This window comes from Chanos chanos, chromosome 16 (genome assembly GCF_902362185.1).
Source record: "Chanos chanos chromosome 16, fChaCha1.1, whole genome shotgun sequence".
NCBI classification, from domain to species: Eukaryota; Metazoa; Chordata; class Actinopteri; order Gonorynchiformes; family Chanidae; genus Chanos; species Chanos chanos.
This window is the reverse complement of record NC_044510.1, coordinates 13,207,949-13,224,401: the sequence shown is the minus strand read 5'-3', so window position 1 is coordinate 13,224,401 and position 16,453 is coordinate 13,207,949. Positions and strand designations below refer to the sequence as shown.

Sequence of the window (16,453 nt, the reverse complement as noted above, 5' to 3'; positions counted from 1 at the left end):
ACAATAAATATTCCAGTTTAAGCCCATTGACAGAATAATTGTACTGCTTTGAGAGTGTGATAGCATGCCATTATACAGGAGAGCTTCATTTCCCTCAGGTTAATTCTCATTTCAAAGGATGAGTAACACAGAGCCTCATTTGCAGAATGATCATTTCTGCAAAGCAACAAACACGACAGTAAAAACTAAATCGTTTATAACTCATGTTTTTTTTTTTAAATACGAGAGAGACATATCATCGGTTTAAGAGAGGCCTATCATCTGTATGAATCAGTTCTTTTTTCTTTTTTTACTTAAAGTGCAGAACTTTAACACATTCACACTTTTGTCCACTAAATATGTATGGGTGTTTGTCAATCGCTGACAAAAATCAAATGACAAGACTGCTACAAAAAAAAAATATATATATAAAAAATATAAAACAAAAATAATAAAATAAAAATCATAACATAATTTAAGGCAAAAGGCATTGTGGGTAAAAAGAGAAGCCAATTGCTTTGAATTACAGCTACACACAGATCATCATACTACATTTATTCTTTAGTCATTTTAATATTTAATACACACAGATCATCATACTACATTTAATCTTTAGTCATTTTAATATTTAATACACACCGAGTGCTCTGTTTTGAAAGTCAACATTTCAAGAGGGGAAGAAAAATAAGATGCCCTGTAATATTTGTACTTTCAAGGAAAATTCTACCTTTGACCCAGTTATGTAAGAACACACCTACAGGCCTGTACAGAACAAGATAGCTGTTTAACAATGAAAACAGTTAAAGAAAAAAAAAGAGATATATAAACTTCTGAAAGACTTGAAAACATTTCTTTGTTATAATGATGAGTGTCAGTACTCAGTGATACAGAATATTAACATCAAACTACTGAATCCTCTATCCTGACCACTCAGGAGCATATCGAAACACGCACGAAGAGTCAGAGTGTTTTATACAATAAATATTCAATTCTTGATAAATGATCAGTGAAGGAGGGCAGAATGGTGTGACTTTGTTGTCAGCTAACCCACAGCGCATTTCAAATATTTAAGCCTTAGTAATCTGATCTGTATTAGGCTTCGGGGTGCCTTGTTATCAAAAAGTAAAGATGTAAAAAAAAAAAAAAAAAAAAAGGTCATGTTTGCTTCTTGTTAGATTGGACATTTATCGATTGGGTGTGTTGTGACAATGTATCAGAATTTCAGGCCACCCTCTGGCTGACTTATGTGAAGGATGGAGCAGAGCCAGACTCTGGGGACTTTGGAACCGGCTGTCCTTTTTTCGGACGGGTGTCGTCATACTTAGTCTGAACCATCCGAGATTTCCCCTGTCAAGGCCTCATTTGCAGCAAGACCATCCGTGACCCTCGGTTATACTCTCTGTTAAGTGTGTGTGTGTGTGTGTGTGTGTGTGTGTGTGTGTGCTTGTGTTTCTGTGTATGTCTTGACCTGAATTGATCAGATTGCAGGCTGTACTTGATCACAGTGTCATTGTTCCCCAGCAAAACCTCTACCCTGTAGCATGATGCCTTGTAGCATTCTCTGGTTTTGTTTGCTATGACAACAAATGAGAGAGAGAGAGAGAGAGAGAGAGAGAGAGAGAGAGAGAGAGAGAGAGAGAGAGAGGGGGGGGGGGGGGACTTCAGACTACACTAGTTTATATCTACAACCGTTTGTCAGATGTAAATGAACAGACACATCAGTTTGGTATCATGACCTGTGTAACATTATTAACACAGCTCCATGTGAAGCTTACGTAACTGGCGTATCTTTATTTTAAATTCCTCCTATCGAGGCCACAGGTCATGATTTCATTTTGGTTACATTAAGCCAGCTCAGTCGTAAAGGGCAAAGACTGTATTTGTAATGGAAATCGCTTTTTTTCGTAATTCGAAACACAAGGTCTCCCCCATGACTGGCCAGTAGCCAGTAAGGTGACAGAGAATTTGGCCAACTTCTGTGTAGCTAGTGGTCTAAAGTACAACTTGACTGTTCGGGGCAAGGACAGCGCGATCCTCTGATGTGCCCATGAACTTCTCGCTAGTTCCTAAATATACCACGTTTGGATGGGTTGCTTGTTATTGTTCCAATTCACGATAACTGCAAATAAAATACAAGAATGCGCACTGATAAAATAACAAATCTCTGCAAATATAACAGAAACTATAATTAAAACTCTCTTAACTGAACGTCTGACCAACATGCAGCCAATGACATAAAAATCACAAATTTGTCGAGAGTTTCTCAGACCCTGTGTTTCTTATACCTATAGGTAGCCTATATTTCAGGGGAAAAGATGTAACTGGCGGTCTTCACCACTAGAGGGTAATACCGGGCTGCTCAACGAAGTGTCCATCACCCTCCTTAAGGACTTTATAATGTTTCGAGTATCCTGTAGAATATATACACATTCTAAAATTTCAATTAACTTTTGATGTCTGTCGTAACATTCACGTACAGACACGCTAGGTACAAAATCTTGATGATAACAAAGAAGGGCCACAATATGAACACTACATGCATATATACGCATATATGCTTCATCTTAACGTCTGCCAAACCGGAGAGATCTATCTAGTCATTCTGCGAGCTGCCATATGAAAGTGTATACTGAGTTTGTGTGTTATTGCAGCAAACAGGCTGAATGCAAGTGTTAATCAATTGCCGAGTACTTTTTTATAGATAGCGACTTTGCAACCTCAAACCAGCTTCTTGGATCATCTATCCATGTCTGATCTAACAGGAAATGACTGGAATTCAGACTGGAGTTGGATCAAAACAGTCCGTGGTAAGATGTTTTTTTTTTCCTCCAAAAATAATAAGTGAAACCCTCTTAATTGTCTATGTCGGCATATTTTCACTGATTGTAAATTATTACCAGCGAAGTTCTATTATTTAAAAAAAAACCTCAAACGAGGGGAATTGCCACTAAGCTAGCTGTTGACCTATTTAGCAAATTCGGATAACGTTAACCTGCTTTATAACAAGCTAGCTAACTTGCTAATGTAAGCTGCCAAACTTTCTGAAATTATTCGTGTTGCTGAAGTCATTTTTTTCGTGTCACTAAGGCAGATCTGTTGTACCGAGCTGTTATGTAGTTTATGTTACGTGTAGCTGGTTTACTGCTATATCTTGGATACTGTGTCAAGTTGCCAATTTAGTGACCAAGTTTAGCTGACTAACGGCACCCTACCAAGCTCACTATTATCGCTCGCTACTGACAACGGACAATCCGGCTTTTCTAGCTAGAGCCGTATTCAGTTCGGGTAGCAATAATTGCGGCACAGTGAAGTTCTTTCGGAACCATAGACGCTTGGAATAAAGTTTTTTAATATAAATTCAGCGTATTCAAGAGGTTCTGAAGTCGAAGCAGTACACGCAATGCAGTTTATTAGTTTTCATAATTATTCGGAGAATTGTTCAGTTGCCATGTCCTCACTCGAACCCTCCAGGCTAAGTACGGCAATTCCAGATAACCTGAATGTATCGTAAGACTCACTGGTGTACGTAATTTGCTGCGTACCTTGCATCAGAGTGGCAAAATCTCCCAGAAAAGCACCTGCTGACTTCGTTTCCTCGTCAGTGTACTCACATTAAGAATATTCATAAAATAACTGATTTAAATCGTAATACTGACTGTTCAAAAGAGTCAGCATCGTTTACTAGTATCCTCTTTAAGTACGTCATCATTTGGCCGACGTGGGCCGGTTGATGTGACAAATCTGTCCCTGCCCATCATCTGGTTGTAACATCGTTCGTTAATACTGCATATATATTTGGAACTAGTTATTTATACATCTATTATTAATAGGGCGGATACTAAATAAGCCTTTATAGTCGAAACACGTATGGGAACGGCTATGTCATCTGTCCCTGTTTGTCTGTAGCCAGGATGGACAATACGGGCTACTGCAGCGAGAGCTTCAACAGCATGCAGAGTGGCACGAGCGATGAGGATATGGTGGAAATTGCCGGAGCCACGCTGGACTTTTCCAGCACAGATGATGTGCCTCCGTTAGATCGCGACTACAACTCAGGTATGAGCTCAGCTGGCCTAAAACGGTGTTTAATGCAACGGTGATAGGCCCCCGTTATAAGCACACAGGTTTAATACCAACTATGCACCCCATCCATCTTATTAATTTTTTTTTTCCCACTCACTGGTTCTCATTATTTTATGTCTGCGTGTTGATAGTTGCTTAGTCCTCAGAAACATATGGTAGCACGATTCTGCAGTTTTCTTTTCCTCACTGTTGTTGTTGTGTTTTTTGTTTGTTTTTTTAAATATGATATGAGTTATGATGAAAAAATATGCATGGTGTATGGATCTGGTTACTTGTGAGAAATAGCTGAGGTCATAACTGAGGTATTTACTGTCACAGAGAGCTGATGTAAGCCCTTACAGATGCTTTTAACAGCAGAGATCAAAGTCTAACCCTGAGGGTTGTTTCTGGCTTTGGTTTTATATTTTTGACTTGAGGTTTAAGATTTCTGAGGATGGCGGTTTCCGTGTACCACCCACAGTTTGTTTTGAATCAGTGGCTAAGCATAGTGATTGTACACCCACACCCCCAGCTCCAAAACTTGGCCTTTGGTTTTTTTTTTTTGTTTGTTTGGTTTATTTTACTGCTCAAGTTCAGATTTCAACATGTCATTCTCAGCGTTTGACACAGCAGTTTTTTTTTTTAAATGTGTAATCTTCGTTCTGCTAAAATCTTGTGACAGGCTGTTGGATTTAAAGTGTAATTACAAAGCTGATCGGTTGGGAAATGAGTAGACCATGGTCACATGTTTCCTGATGCCGTGACAGTGTGTGTGACGGCCCTTTTAATATTAAACTGCACTATACACTTTTACAGTCTGCAGTTTGACTGAATGGCTTAACCACTGATTAGGACAAGTCTACTGGTGGTTTTAAAGCAGATCAAAGCCACTGTCTCTACCGTGGATTTGAATAAGTGATATTTTTGTTGAGGTTTTTTTTTGCCAGCAGCTCATTAAATTATTATTGTTTTTATGATTATTTTTTATGGTTTTCTAGTTTTTTTTATGTTTTTTTTAATGTATTTTTTATGTTTGCTGAAAACATTGCCCCAGTCTCTAGTTTCCTGTTTAAAAAAACAAAACAATTTTAAACATTTCTTTGGAAGCCTCGCTGCACTTATGTCTTTTTGTAATTATTGCTATTTCATTCATTACTGTATAACTGAATTTCGTTGTTGTCTCTGATGAATTTGTCCTCATGTTTCTCTAACCCCCCCCCCCCCCCCCCAAATCCAGGTGGTTATGTGTACAGTGGGGGAGGGGGCGGGCAGAATGGGGTGCCCAAATTGATGGACCTGCTGGAGGAGCCGGTGCCAGGCGTTGGCACGTACGAGGACTTCAACACCATCGACTGGGTCCGGGAAAAATCCAAAGATCGCGACCGTCACAGAGAGGTGATTCCCCCCTCACCCCATCCCACCCCCCCAGCGAATAAAATAAAATGAACGAGAGGATAGGAGCGGTGAGAGACCTTTTTCATGGGAACCAGTATGAACTGGAAAATTCTCATTTGAATCAGCTGAGGTATCGCTGTCCCTGACTCATCACATTGTATTGGCGAAACCCGCCCAGCCTCTCATACAGTCCGGTGTCTTGAGACCCACAGAGCAGTTTGGGATCTCTTTTCACATTAACTGAAGAAAGTGCTGTAACCTCATGAGGAATTTAGTCTGTAATGTCTGTTTGTTTTGGTCACGGGAGAGAGTTTGCATCATTTTTCCAAGTTAAATATGTGGAAGACTACTCAGAAGTTTTTGAAACGTTAGGACTTTGTTGTTCATTTCGTTAGACCAGTAGTGTTAGATATATGACTCACACATAAACAACATGACTAATCAGGCTCTGACTTCCAGTATTCCATTTAGCTCCTCAGAATGCCCTTAGAATCTCTAGAGTCTTCTGCTTAGAATCCCTAGAATTTTCTTATGTGTTCCACCTTAAAGGATGTCATCCAAGGATGGAACACCCACTGTCAACCTCTCCTCCACCACAATAAAACACAATTAAAAGAAACCATAATCTCATGACACATTCTCCATGGGCCTTTTCTCGTTGCCCCATGTCACCCTTTTCCGTCCCATAACCCTGTATCTGGAAACTCCGCCTCTGTTCTGTTCTGTGTAATCACAACCTTTCACATAACTCTGGGTTATTACAGTTTGCTTAATGAGGGTCAGAGTCCTGCCGCGTTTTGTTTTGACCGGCCCTGCTCAGCCGAAGAATGCAGGCACTTGCACAGTTCGAGAGCACTCCTTAAACAAAAGAAGGCGGTCGCCGTAGTCGACGTCCCGCGTCGGTGTCCTCGTTACCCCCCCCTTAAGTGGGTCATTAGGGTAAAGTGATGCAGTGAGAATTCAGATGAACCCCTGTGGCGAGGATCAACAGGAATTCGGCAAAGAGAATTGTGAAGAAAAGCTACAGGGCCCTCATGTTACACAAGACATTATCTTTATTTATCTATTTATTTATTTATTTATTTATTTATTTTATCCAGGATCAGCTATTGTGACATCACAACTGACCTCAGAAAAGTAGCTGAAGGATTATCATTCCCATTGTGTCCCTGCTCTGGGTCAGGGCTCTCATCTCTCTTTCTCTCTCTCTCTCCCCCCCTCTCTCCCTCAACCCTCTCTCTCTTTCTCTCTCCCTGTCTCTCTCTCTTTGTGAACAGATTGCCAGTCAGAGTAAAGAGTCGACCTGGGCGCTGGTGAAGAGTATCAGTGATGCTTTCTCAGGCTGGCTTCTCATGCTGCTGGTTGGACTCATGTCAGGTTGGCATTCACTTTAACCCCTGCACTGCACTGCACTGCACTGCACTGCACTGCACTGCCATGCCATATTGCCATATTCACTGTATGTTCTCTATAGACGTTTTCAGAATCAGCCCATCGTCGTCTATAATGTGGTATCACACAGTACCACTGTGCATATACACTTTTACTGATAGGCCCTAATTTTAAGAGCGGCTTCAATAAGCTGTTAATTGGTGCCGACGTTCCATTGTAAGTTATCTGACTGAAAGACTCAAGAGGTCAAATGCTCTGGCAAACGATTATGCAGATAGTAGTAAATAATGGGGATAGATGTATAAACAAAACAGTGAGACTGCTAAAAGCCGCTAACTTTAAAAGTTTTATTCTCACTTACTGTATCTGTCTTTGATACTTGAGAAATCTTCTTTGTCTTTTTTTTTTTTTTTTAAAAGAGAGAAGTACTATTAAAATATTTGGTCTAAGATAAACAGAGAAACTATGGCCCTAGTACAGGTGTGGCCTGATCCAGTTCTGGTGGGTGGTATCCCCCATTTGTTTTCACATCAAACAAACACTGTTGTGTTATTTGGCCATTATACATAGGTAATAATAAGCCTGAGAGATGACCAGGAAAACAAACCCATGATAACTTCTGCCCTTCAGGACTGGATTTGAATATCCCTAATCTCTGTGTGGGTAAACGCTGCGCTTTAGGCGTCGATTGACCTCCTGCTGTCCCTGTTTTAGGCGCCCTGGCTGGAGGAATAGACATCTCTGCTCACTGGATGACCGATCTGAAGGAGGGAGTGTGTCTGAGAGGCTTCTGGTTCAACCACGAGCACTGCTGCTGGACTTCCAACGAGACCACCTTCCAGGAGAGGGACAAGTGCCCCGACTGGAAGAGCTGGGCCGAGTTAATGATCGGCACCAACGAGGTACGAGCCTGCCCGTCGTCGTCATCATCATCATCATCATCATCATCATCGTTATCACCATCATTATTGTCTGCTCAAAACATTGATGCAACTTGTTTTTGTTGCCGCGGTGCGTCCTAGTGTCAAAGACGGTCCTAAAAGTTTAATACTGTGTTTTTCGGAAGCGTGAAACAGACGAGCGGCCGTTACGTCACACGGGCTGTTGAAACAGCCGGGCAGGCGCATCACGCAAACATTTGAGCGGCTGTCGCAAGTCGCGTCACGTTCCCCCGACCTGATATGATTAATAACACTGAAATCATCTGCCCCAGGTCCTCTTCATGATGAGCCGACAAAACACGTTTATTTTAATCACTTACATTTACACGTTTATGTTTAATACATTTACATTTATTCACCCATATTTTACACATTTACAAAAATATCTAATCTCTCTCTCTCTGTCTCTCTGTGTGTGTGTGTGTGCGCGTGTGTGTGTGTCTGTGTGCGGCAGGGCCCCTTTGCCTACATCATGAATTATCTGATGTATGTGTGCTGGGCTCTGCTCTTTGCTTTTCTGGCTGTAACTCTGGTGAGAGCCTTTGCCCCCTACGCCTGCGGATCTGGAATTCCAGAGGTGAGGAAGGACACGCTTCCTTAAAAGACACGAGCCACAAACCAAGGGTGTCTTTCTCCCCTGACACTACATTTCTTTTTTTTATTTCTGAACAATACATATGGCTATGTAGGTCTGTGGTTAGTTTCTTAACACAGAGAGTGTGTTGCTTTTGCTGCGCAGCTGAGTTGCAGGAGCGACTGAATGTTATTCAGCTCATTCTTACTGAGAGGGGAAGGTGGAAAGAATTTCACGAAACTGTGACAAATTTGCACACTGTGTAACCCAGAACCAGATCCTGGTTTGTCAGACTTTCCTACCGAATTATGCTGATAGCAGCAAATGTTAGTTACTGTCATTTAACATTGTGTCTCTGAACCTAATCCTTCAGATTAAAACCATCCTGAGTGGATTTATAATCCGTGGATACCTGGGGAAGTGGACGTTGATCATTAAGACCATCACTCTGGTGTTGGCCGTGTCCTCCGGCCTCAGCCTGGGCAAAGAGGGGCCACTGGTTCACGTCGCCTGTTGCTGCGGCAACATCCTTTGCCACCTCTTCACTAAGTACCGCAAGAACGAAGCCAAGAGACGAGAGGTGAGCGTAGGGGATTTCTAAAATCCTCCCCCCCCCCCCCCCGTCCACCAAGTCCTGCCTCCTGAAATTGTATGAAACCGTATTGAATCCAAAATTAAAACTGACGTCACCGCCAAAAGGGATATGAGACTGGAGCCAAGGATACACTGTCGTTAGTGGGTTCAGTGTTTGGTCAGATTGGGTGCTAGCATGCAGCAAATGAAAGGAAGAAAAAGACAAAAAAAGACAAAGAATAGACCTGTGGGATGAATAGGAACAGAGACAGGATTGGGTTACAAAAACATACATCACGCATTGGCAGGTTCCTGCAGTCAAAGAGCTAATGGGAGGGAGGAGAAGACAACGGTGTGGAGAAACGACCGTGTTGTTGTCCTGTCTTGAACTTGACAAGAATTGTCCTCTCTCTCTCTTTCATGGATTGCATCATCTCCTGACACGCCGCGAACAGTTTTTTTGGGGTGTTAACGGTGTCAGGGCACAGTAGAGTGGAGCCTGTGTCTAGTGTGGTGTTCTGTTTTCACTTAACACATTCCAAAGAGCTCGTCCTCACGTGTCACCGTTTCCATGACATCACCCGGGATATCAGTGTCTGACCTCAGCCGGATGTCATCTCATCCCAGAGAAGACATCATGAAACCGCATGACCGCACATACCTGTTGTTTGCCTCAGTTTTGTCATTATTATAATGAATAACAGTCTCTCTCTTTTCTCTCTCCCACCCTTTCTCTTGCATCTTCTCACTGGTTCTGTGTCTCTCCTCCTCCCTGTCACTCTCTCTCTCTCTCTGTGTCACTCTTTCTCTCTCTCTCTTTCTCCCTCCCTCTCTCTTTCTCTCTCTCTCTTTCAGGTGTTGTCGGCTGCAGCAGCTGTTGGTGTGTCTGTTGCTTTCGGTGCTCCTATTGGAGGGGTGCTCTTCAGTCTGGAGGAGGTACAGACCTCACAATGCGAAAACTCTTCAGCATCGTTAGCACTCTGCACTGAACAACCCATTCTGTTTGATTCCTAATGGCACTCAGACAAAGTTTTAACTGCAGAACAAGTAGATATTGAGACTTTTGCCTAAAAATAAGCACTCGTAATTGTGTTAAGAGAACGAGTGTTTGTTTCGGCGTTCCTGTTTTAACAGATGTCAGCCTTTAAAAACAGGACAGTCACTGACTGTAGACTTACCCTGTCTTCCTCTGTTAGGTGAGTTACTATTTCCCTCTGAAGACGCTTTGGCGTTCGTTCTTCGCCGCTCTGGTCGCGGCCTTCACGCTCCGTTCCATCAATCCGTTCGGGAACAGTCGCCTGGTGCTGTTTTACGTGGAGTTCCACACGCCTTGGCACCTCGTCGAGCTGGTGCCCTTTATTTTGCTGGGCATCTTCGGTGGCATCTGGGGTGCCTTCTTCATCCGCGCCAACATCGCCTGGTGCCGCCGCCGCAAGACAACGCGCCTCGGGCACTACCCCGTCTTGGAAGTTCTCATGGTTACCGCGGTGACGGCCATCCTGGCGTTCCCCAACAGCTACACGCGGATGAGCACCAGTGAACTGATCTCTGAACTCTTCAACGACTGCGGCCTGCTCGACTCTTCGCAGCTGTGCAATTACGAAAACGCCACCGCTGCCAAGAGCAGCAGCAACGCTCTCCCCGATAGGCCGGCCGGACACGACGTGTACACTGCCATGTGGCAGCTGGCCCTCGCTTTGATTTTCAAGATGCTTATCACCGTGGTAACCTTTGGCATGAAGGTAGGAAAAATGTTTGTTGTCGTGGGTAATCTTTTGGCAGGGAGGCAGGCAAATATGTCCCAACAAATACTTATGCCGTTTTGTAAAAACCCAGTATCTACAAACCATTTAGAGCTACGGTTTTACTAGGTATTTTGAAAATGCTCTTCTTTTTTTTTTTTTCAAAACCAATAACTGTTGTTTGGTATTTTGCCAAAAAAAACGTAAGAACTGTGAAACTACGAAATGCTTTGAAGATGGATTTTTTTACGATTAGATTTCACACGCTGAAAAACATGTTCACACAAAGACACACACACAAGAAAAATAGATCAAGGAGAACACAGGACAGAGTGGTTCCATACTGTGCCAGAGAAACAGCGCACGGAAACAGTGAGTGTCATTCTTTAACACCTCCTCATCCCCTCATGCCTCTGTAGGTGCCCTCGGGTCTGTTTATTCCCAGTATGGCAGTGGGCGCGATCGCGGGCAGGCTGCTAGGAGTGGGCATGGAGCAGTTGGCATACTACAACCACGACTGGGTCATATTCAGAAGCTGGTGCTCCGCGGGCGCAGACTGCATCACACCGGGGCTGTACGCCATGGTGGGGGCCGCAGCCTGCTTAGGTAAGAGAGACGTCGAGAGTTCAAGCAGTGCAAGCTTGTGAGTTCAAACTCCAAGGCGTGACAGCTCACTGCTGATGCACCATTGAGCAAGGCGCTGAACCCTAATAGTTGCTCCAGAGGTGTCTGACCCCTGACATAGATAGTACTGGTTGTAAGTTGCTGTGGATAAGGGTGTCTGATAAATGGACAAAATTGTAATTGGAAGAAGAAGAAGTCAAGGGAAATCTGAGAGGTTCTTTCTATTACAGCCATTTACAATAGTCAACTTGGAACCCAGAAGAACTGTTAAGTTCTGTGCTGTCAAACAATTACAGCAATGGTTCTCTCAAGCTCCTCAAGGTCGCCAGATGCATCAGTAATTGCCTTTTTTTTTAATGAAGATTAACTTAGTAAGATGGAGTATTGATGTCTCTTTTTTCCCCCTGTCTTTCTCACCCTTTCTCCTCCAAGGCGGCGTAACTCGAATGACCGTCTCCCTGGTGGTCATCATGTTCGAGCTGACCGGTGGACTGGAGTACATTGTACCCCTGATGGCGGCCACCATGACCAGTAAGTGGGTGGCAGACGCCCTGGGGCGGGAGGGGATCTATGAGGCCCATATCCGCCTCAACGGGTACCCTTTCCTGGAGCCCAAAGAGGAGTTCAGCCACAAGACGCTGGCCATGGACGTGATGCGGCCACGCCGTAGCGACCCGCCGCTGTCGGTCCTCACTCAGGATGGCATGAGCGTGGAGGAGGTGGAGACCCTCATCGCCGACACCTCCTACAGCGGCTTTCCTGTGGTGGTGTCGCACGAGTCCCAGAGACTGGTGGGTTTCGTGCTGCGCCGGGACCTGGTCATCTCCATCGGTGAGTGAAACCACAGAGCCACGGAAAAGATTAAACTGTTAGCCGTTGTTAAAATGAATATTTCCAGAACAGCAAAGCTTCGTTGTAACCAAGGGCCATTTGAGTGGAGCATCAAAACAACTTCACGTGACAAACATGCTTAATGAGAATTTGCATAACGTAATTTGGTGTAATTTTTTCAAAACTTTGGAAGGTGTTCAGGACCATCTTAAGGAACAGACTGTCTGTCTGAAAATTGGCTTTTTCTCTCACAATAGCAAGCCTTTTGATACGCTCAGCCAACTAAAATACCTCTTGTCTGGCAACAAATTTATGAATTCCCCCCCCACCCCCCGTCCCCCCTTAATCCCTCAGAAAATGCACGACAGCGCCAAGAAGGTGTCGTCAGCACGTCGAAGATCTTCTTCACCGAGTACACTCCGCCACAGCCCCCCACCAGCCCTCCGCCGCTGAAGCTGCGCGGCATAATGGACCTCAGCCCCTTCACCGTCACCGACCACACCGCCATGGACATCGTCGTCGATATCTTCCGCAAGCTCGGCCTGCGCCAGTGTCTGGTCACGCACAACGGGTAAAAAACCGCTAGTGTAACTTAACCGTTAGCATCCTACGCGACGGCGACACAAATAGCTTGTTAAGTTAGCTGATTATGACTCTTGAATTTAGCCATAGTCAAGGATTTAACAAACTTACCATTAACAAAGCAGTTAACATATGTTCTACTTATGGGGATACCTAGTTAGTACCTATAACACGGTACAATGTTACTAAAATAGCTAGCATATTAGCATGCTAGGTGCACTATCTCTGAGTGCTTCTATCAGTTTGCCTGTAGCATATATTAACTATATTAGCCAAGTGTGAAGTGGCACTTTGGAGCATCAAAGAGTTTCTGTGAAGGTCTGATGAGTCAACTATGCTGAAAATTTATTTGTTGGCTCTATATGCAAGAAAACATCTGTTTTCTGTTTCTGTAGATGAGAGACATGTGTTCTGTAATGGACAGCGATAAATCAGGAACTTATCCATGGACAGGCTAGCTAAATATATAGCATCCTGAGGGTGTTTGTCTCTCTTTAAAGATAAGTAGGTGGAATTATCTCTGAGTTAGCAAGTGTGAGTGGAAGAGTCTCTGAATTAGCTGGTGCCTAGCAACTCGAGGGCTGTTACTGTTGGAACACAGTGCCATAATGTTAACTAGTTACTTGGTATTCTGTGCATGCTAGCTCCCTGGTGTACATGCTAAGTTAGTGTGCTGCTTTTTTTTTTTTTTTTTGATGCTATTGTTGATCCAAAATTTTACCTTCACTCCTCTGTGCTCTCGCTCTCTCTCTCTCTCTCTCTGCCCTTTCAGCCGTTTGCTGGGCATCATCACAAAGAAAGACATTCTCAAACACATGGCTCAGATGGCCAACCGCGACCCCGACTCCATCCTCTTCAACTGACCCTCTTTGTTAGCACGGTCCGACGCGCGTCAGCCTGGTCTGAGCGAAGCTACCTGTTACCAGAGGGGATCTTCCCAGGACGAACTGGCTGGCGGAGCGTTTTTGTACCACGGTACTTTCATCGCTGGGAAAGAGTCCACTCCACACCGTGGTGGTGGCGGTGGCCATTTTGTAGCACCTAGCCATGGCTTTTAGACTACAATTTTTTTTCCTTTTTTTTTTTTGTTGTTGTTGTCTGGCAGGACAATTATTGCACCTCCCTGTGCAGATGAATCTCCAGGTTGGGTCTGGGGTCAAGCCAAGATTTTGCAGAACTCCAACATTTGACAAATCGAGCTGTTCATTTTTTTTTTTTTTTTCCTTTTTTAAATGGAAACACAGACACTAAATCTCTTACAATCATGACATGTTCAGTGTTGTCCCGTCCGTAAAATTCATTCCGTAAATCCTGCAAAATGAGGAAAATCACATCCACGGTTTCCACTGGAATTGTGGTCTGGGTCCTATTACAGTATGTATTATGGACGATATTATGGAAGGAAGCGTGTGTGTGTGTGAGTGTGAGTGTGTGTGTGTGTGTCTTTGGGACATGCATTGGTAAAGATATTATAAGCTCTCTCTTAACCTAAGGGCATAAACCATAAACCATTGTAGCAATTGAGAAGACTCAATTTTTTTTTTTTTTTTTTTTTTAAAGGGGACACGGTCACATTTTCACTTCTTTACAAACAAGCACTTTTTAAACGGCTCCTACATGTTAAAGAAACGCACCAGCTAGTCCTTAAGTAGACAGTCACAGACCCTTTTAGGCCTAAAGACTGAATAATTCACTCTGTCTTCTTTTCACTTATTAACATGTGTGTGTCATCTCTCATTTTCTCACTTTATCGCAGTTACTGGCAGTTGGACTTACAGTGTCGCTTAAGGCATGTCTTATTTAAATAGAGTCTGATTATAACCAGGTTGCTTTGTAATCGTTATGAAAACAAGCAAAAATGAGGTTCAGAGTCATGAAATATGTATTTAATAATCCATCTTTCCAAGTTCCTCCTGCTGCGTTGGCACGTTTGTTCCCTTGGCATTCCTTCAACTCGACATTTGTCGTTGTTTCCGTACAGGTTGGTCTGTTGCGAATCCGTTTTTTGCAAATGACAAAATTTTTGTTCCACGAAGAGAGAGAAAATTGTAATTTGAAAATTGACATTGTAATGGTCACTTTTGTAAAAAAAAAAAAAAAAAAATTTGTTGAATACTCCTCCCTGAGTGTTTCTCCTGTATTCATATTTTGTGAAATCGGTGAGTATGTGAGGCAAAGCCCTTTTAATCTTAAACTCCCAAACTGATCTGTTTGTAGAGCCCGGTGAAATCTAGCATTTTGGTGCGGGTGGGGGTTGACCGAGTGTTGTTGTCTGCCACCAGAGGGCGCTGCTACGCACAGCATCTTAACATTTATTTCTGAAGGTACTGCAGCCTGTATCAATTTAATCTGCCACAAATGCATGAAATGTGGAGCAATTCAAAGCTATGCATCCTCTGTATGTATCAGATGTTTTCCTGTGATTAACAGTTTATGTATTATACGACATGTACATTTCTCACCAGGTTTTTTAAGAACCTCACTTTGCAACTCCCTCAGAAGCAAAGCCCTAAGTCTTACGCATGAAAGAAGCATTTGATCGAAAGAGCTATTGTGAAAAACGAAAACCGAGTTTTGTTGGGGTTTTTTTTTTTTTTTTTTTTTTTTTAAATTTCCACTCGATGCAAAAACTGCCTGTGATTGTTTTAAGACTTTTAAGGTTTAAGACTTTCTGATGGCCCCGTTTGCACTGTGATCCTTTACAGATGTGTTTTTCCTCCTAATCAGTCCCACTGTTGCCATTCCCTCAGCGTGTTGGCTTTAAGCTCTCTCATCTCTTAAATCACCGCTGTTTTGCTGTGTTACTGACAGACAAAAAAAAATCTGGGTGACACTATGGAAAGGAACACTCCATTTCTGATAAGCATAGTGTATATTTAAAAACAGAAAACACAAAAAAACACCTTTTTTTTTTCCTTTTCTTATTTTGGTAATGCCGTTCATATATTACGACTGCCTGTAATCCAGTTGTTTATGATGCATCTTTTGGGATTTTTCTTTTCTTTTTTTTTTTTTTTCTTGAGTGAACTATGTTTGTTTTGTACCATCTTCATCAATGTAAAAGTGTGAAATATCAATGTGACAACATCACAGTAATTTATTAATGAAATAATTAATTAACAAACACATATCGATTACAACCATCTGAGACTTACCGTGACTCTTTGTGATTATTTGAGTCTCTTTGTGTCTGCGTGTGTCTGAGTGTGTGTGTGTCTGTGTGTCTGAGTTTCTGAGTGTGTGTGTGTGTGTGTGTGTGTGTGTGTGTGTGTGTGCGGGCGCGCACATACTCATCTTCGTTTCCATGTTAACCAGTACACGGCTGATCCCAGCATTCCAGCTGGACCATGATCCCGTAACTGCTCTCTGTAATCAAATATTCACTTTCTAACAAACATTTCCTTGTCTTCCGTCCTTCGGAAGCTTTTTTGGAGGAGGACCACGGCACACTGCTCCAGAGGGCAGCGGGAACAAACCGGGGAACCGGGAAGTTGATACTGAAAGATATTTAAAAAGTTGGGTTTGTTTTTGAAAAGGCTTAACTTACGTTCATTTGGTTTACATGGAATCTAATCTTCTGTGTTTCTCTCTCTCTTTTCCCACTCTCAAAGCAGAATTCTGCCCCCTCCCCCCAAAGTGACTCACTTAGAACCGGTCACAGGCTCAATGGACAAAAAAACTCACAAAACTCAGCGACACACCCGCCGGGCTAATTGCGAATTCCATTAAGGCTAAGTGTCCGAGACAGGCCCCTATAA

At 43.0% G+C, this 16,453-nt stretch overlaps 1 protein-coding gene across 1 annotated transcript; it reads left to right on the top strand.

Annotated features, from left to right (window-relative positions):
• Positions 1-3,934: 3,934 nt before the first annotated feature.
• On the top strand, positions 3,935-15,255 carry LOC115829472 (H(+)/Cl(-) exchange transporter 5). The gene is made up of 12 exons (XM_030793586.1): positions 3,935-4,035; positions 5,279-5,436; positions 6,714-6,813; positions 7,543-7,730; positions 8,224-8,346; positions 8,717-8,923; positions 9,772-9,852; positions 10,113-10,658; positions 11,078-11,264; positions 11,715-12,113; positions 12,468-12,684; positions 13,468-15,255. Exons 1-12 carry the CDS (start codon positions 3,957-3,959, stop codon positions 13,556-13,558), a joined length of 2,376 nt encoding a protein of 791 aa, XP_030649446.1. The 5' UTR covers positions 3,935-3,956; the 3' UTR covers positions 13,559-15,255.
• Positions 15,256-16,453: the final 1,198 nt, after the last annotated feature.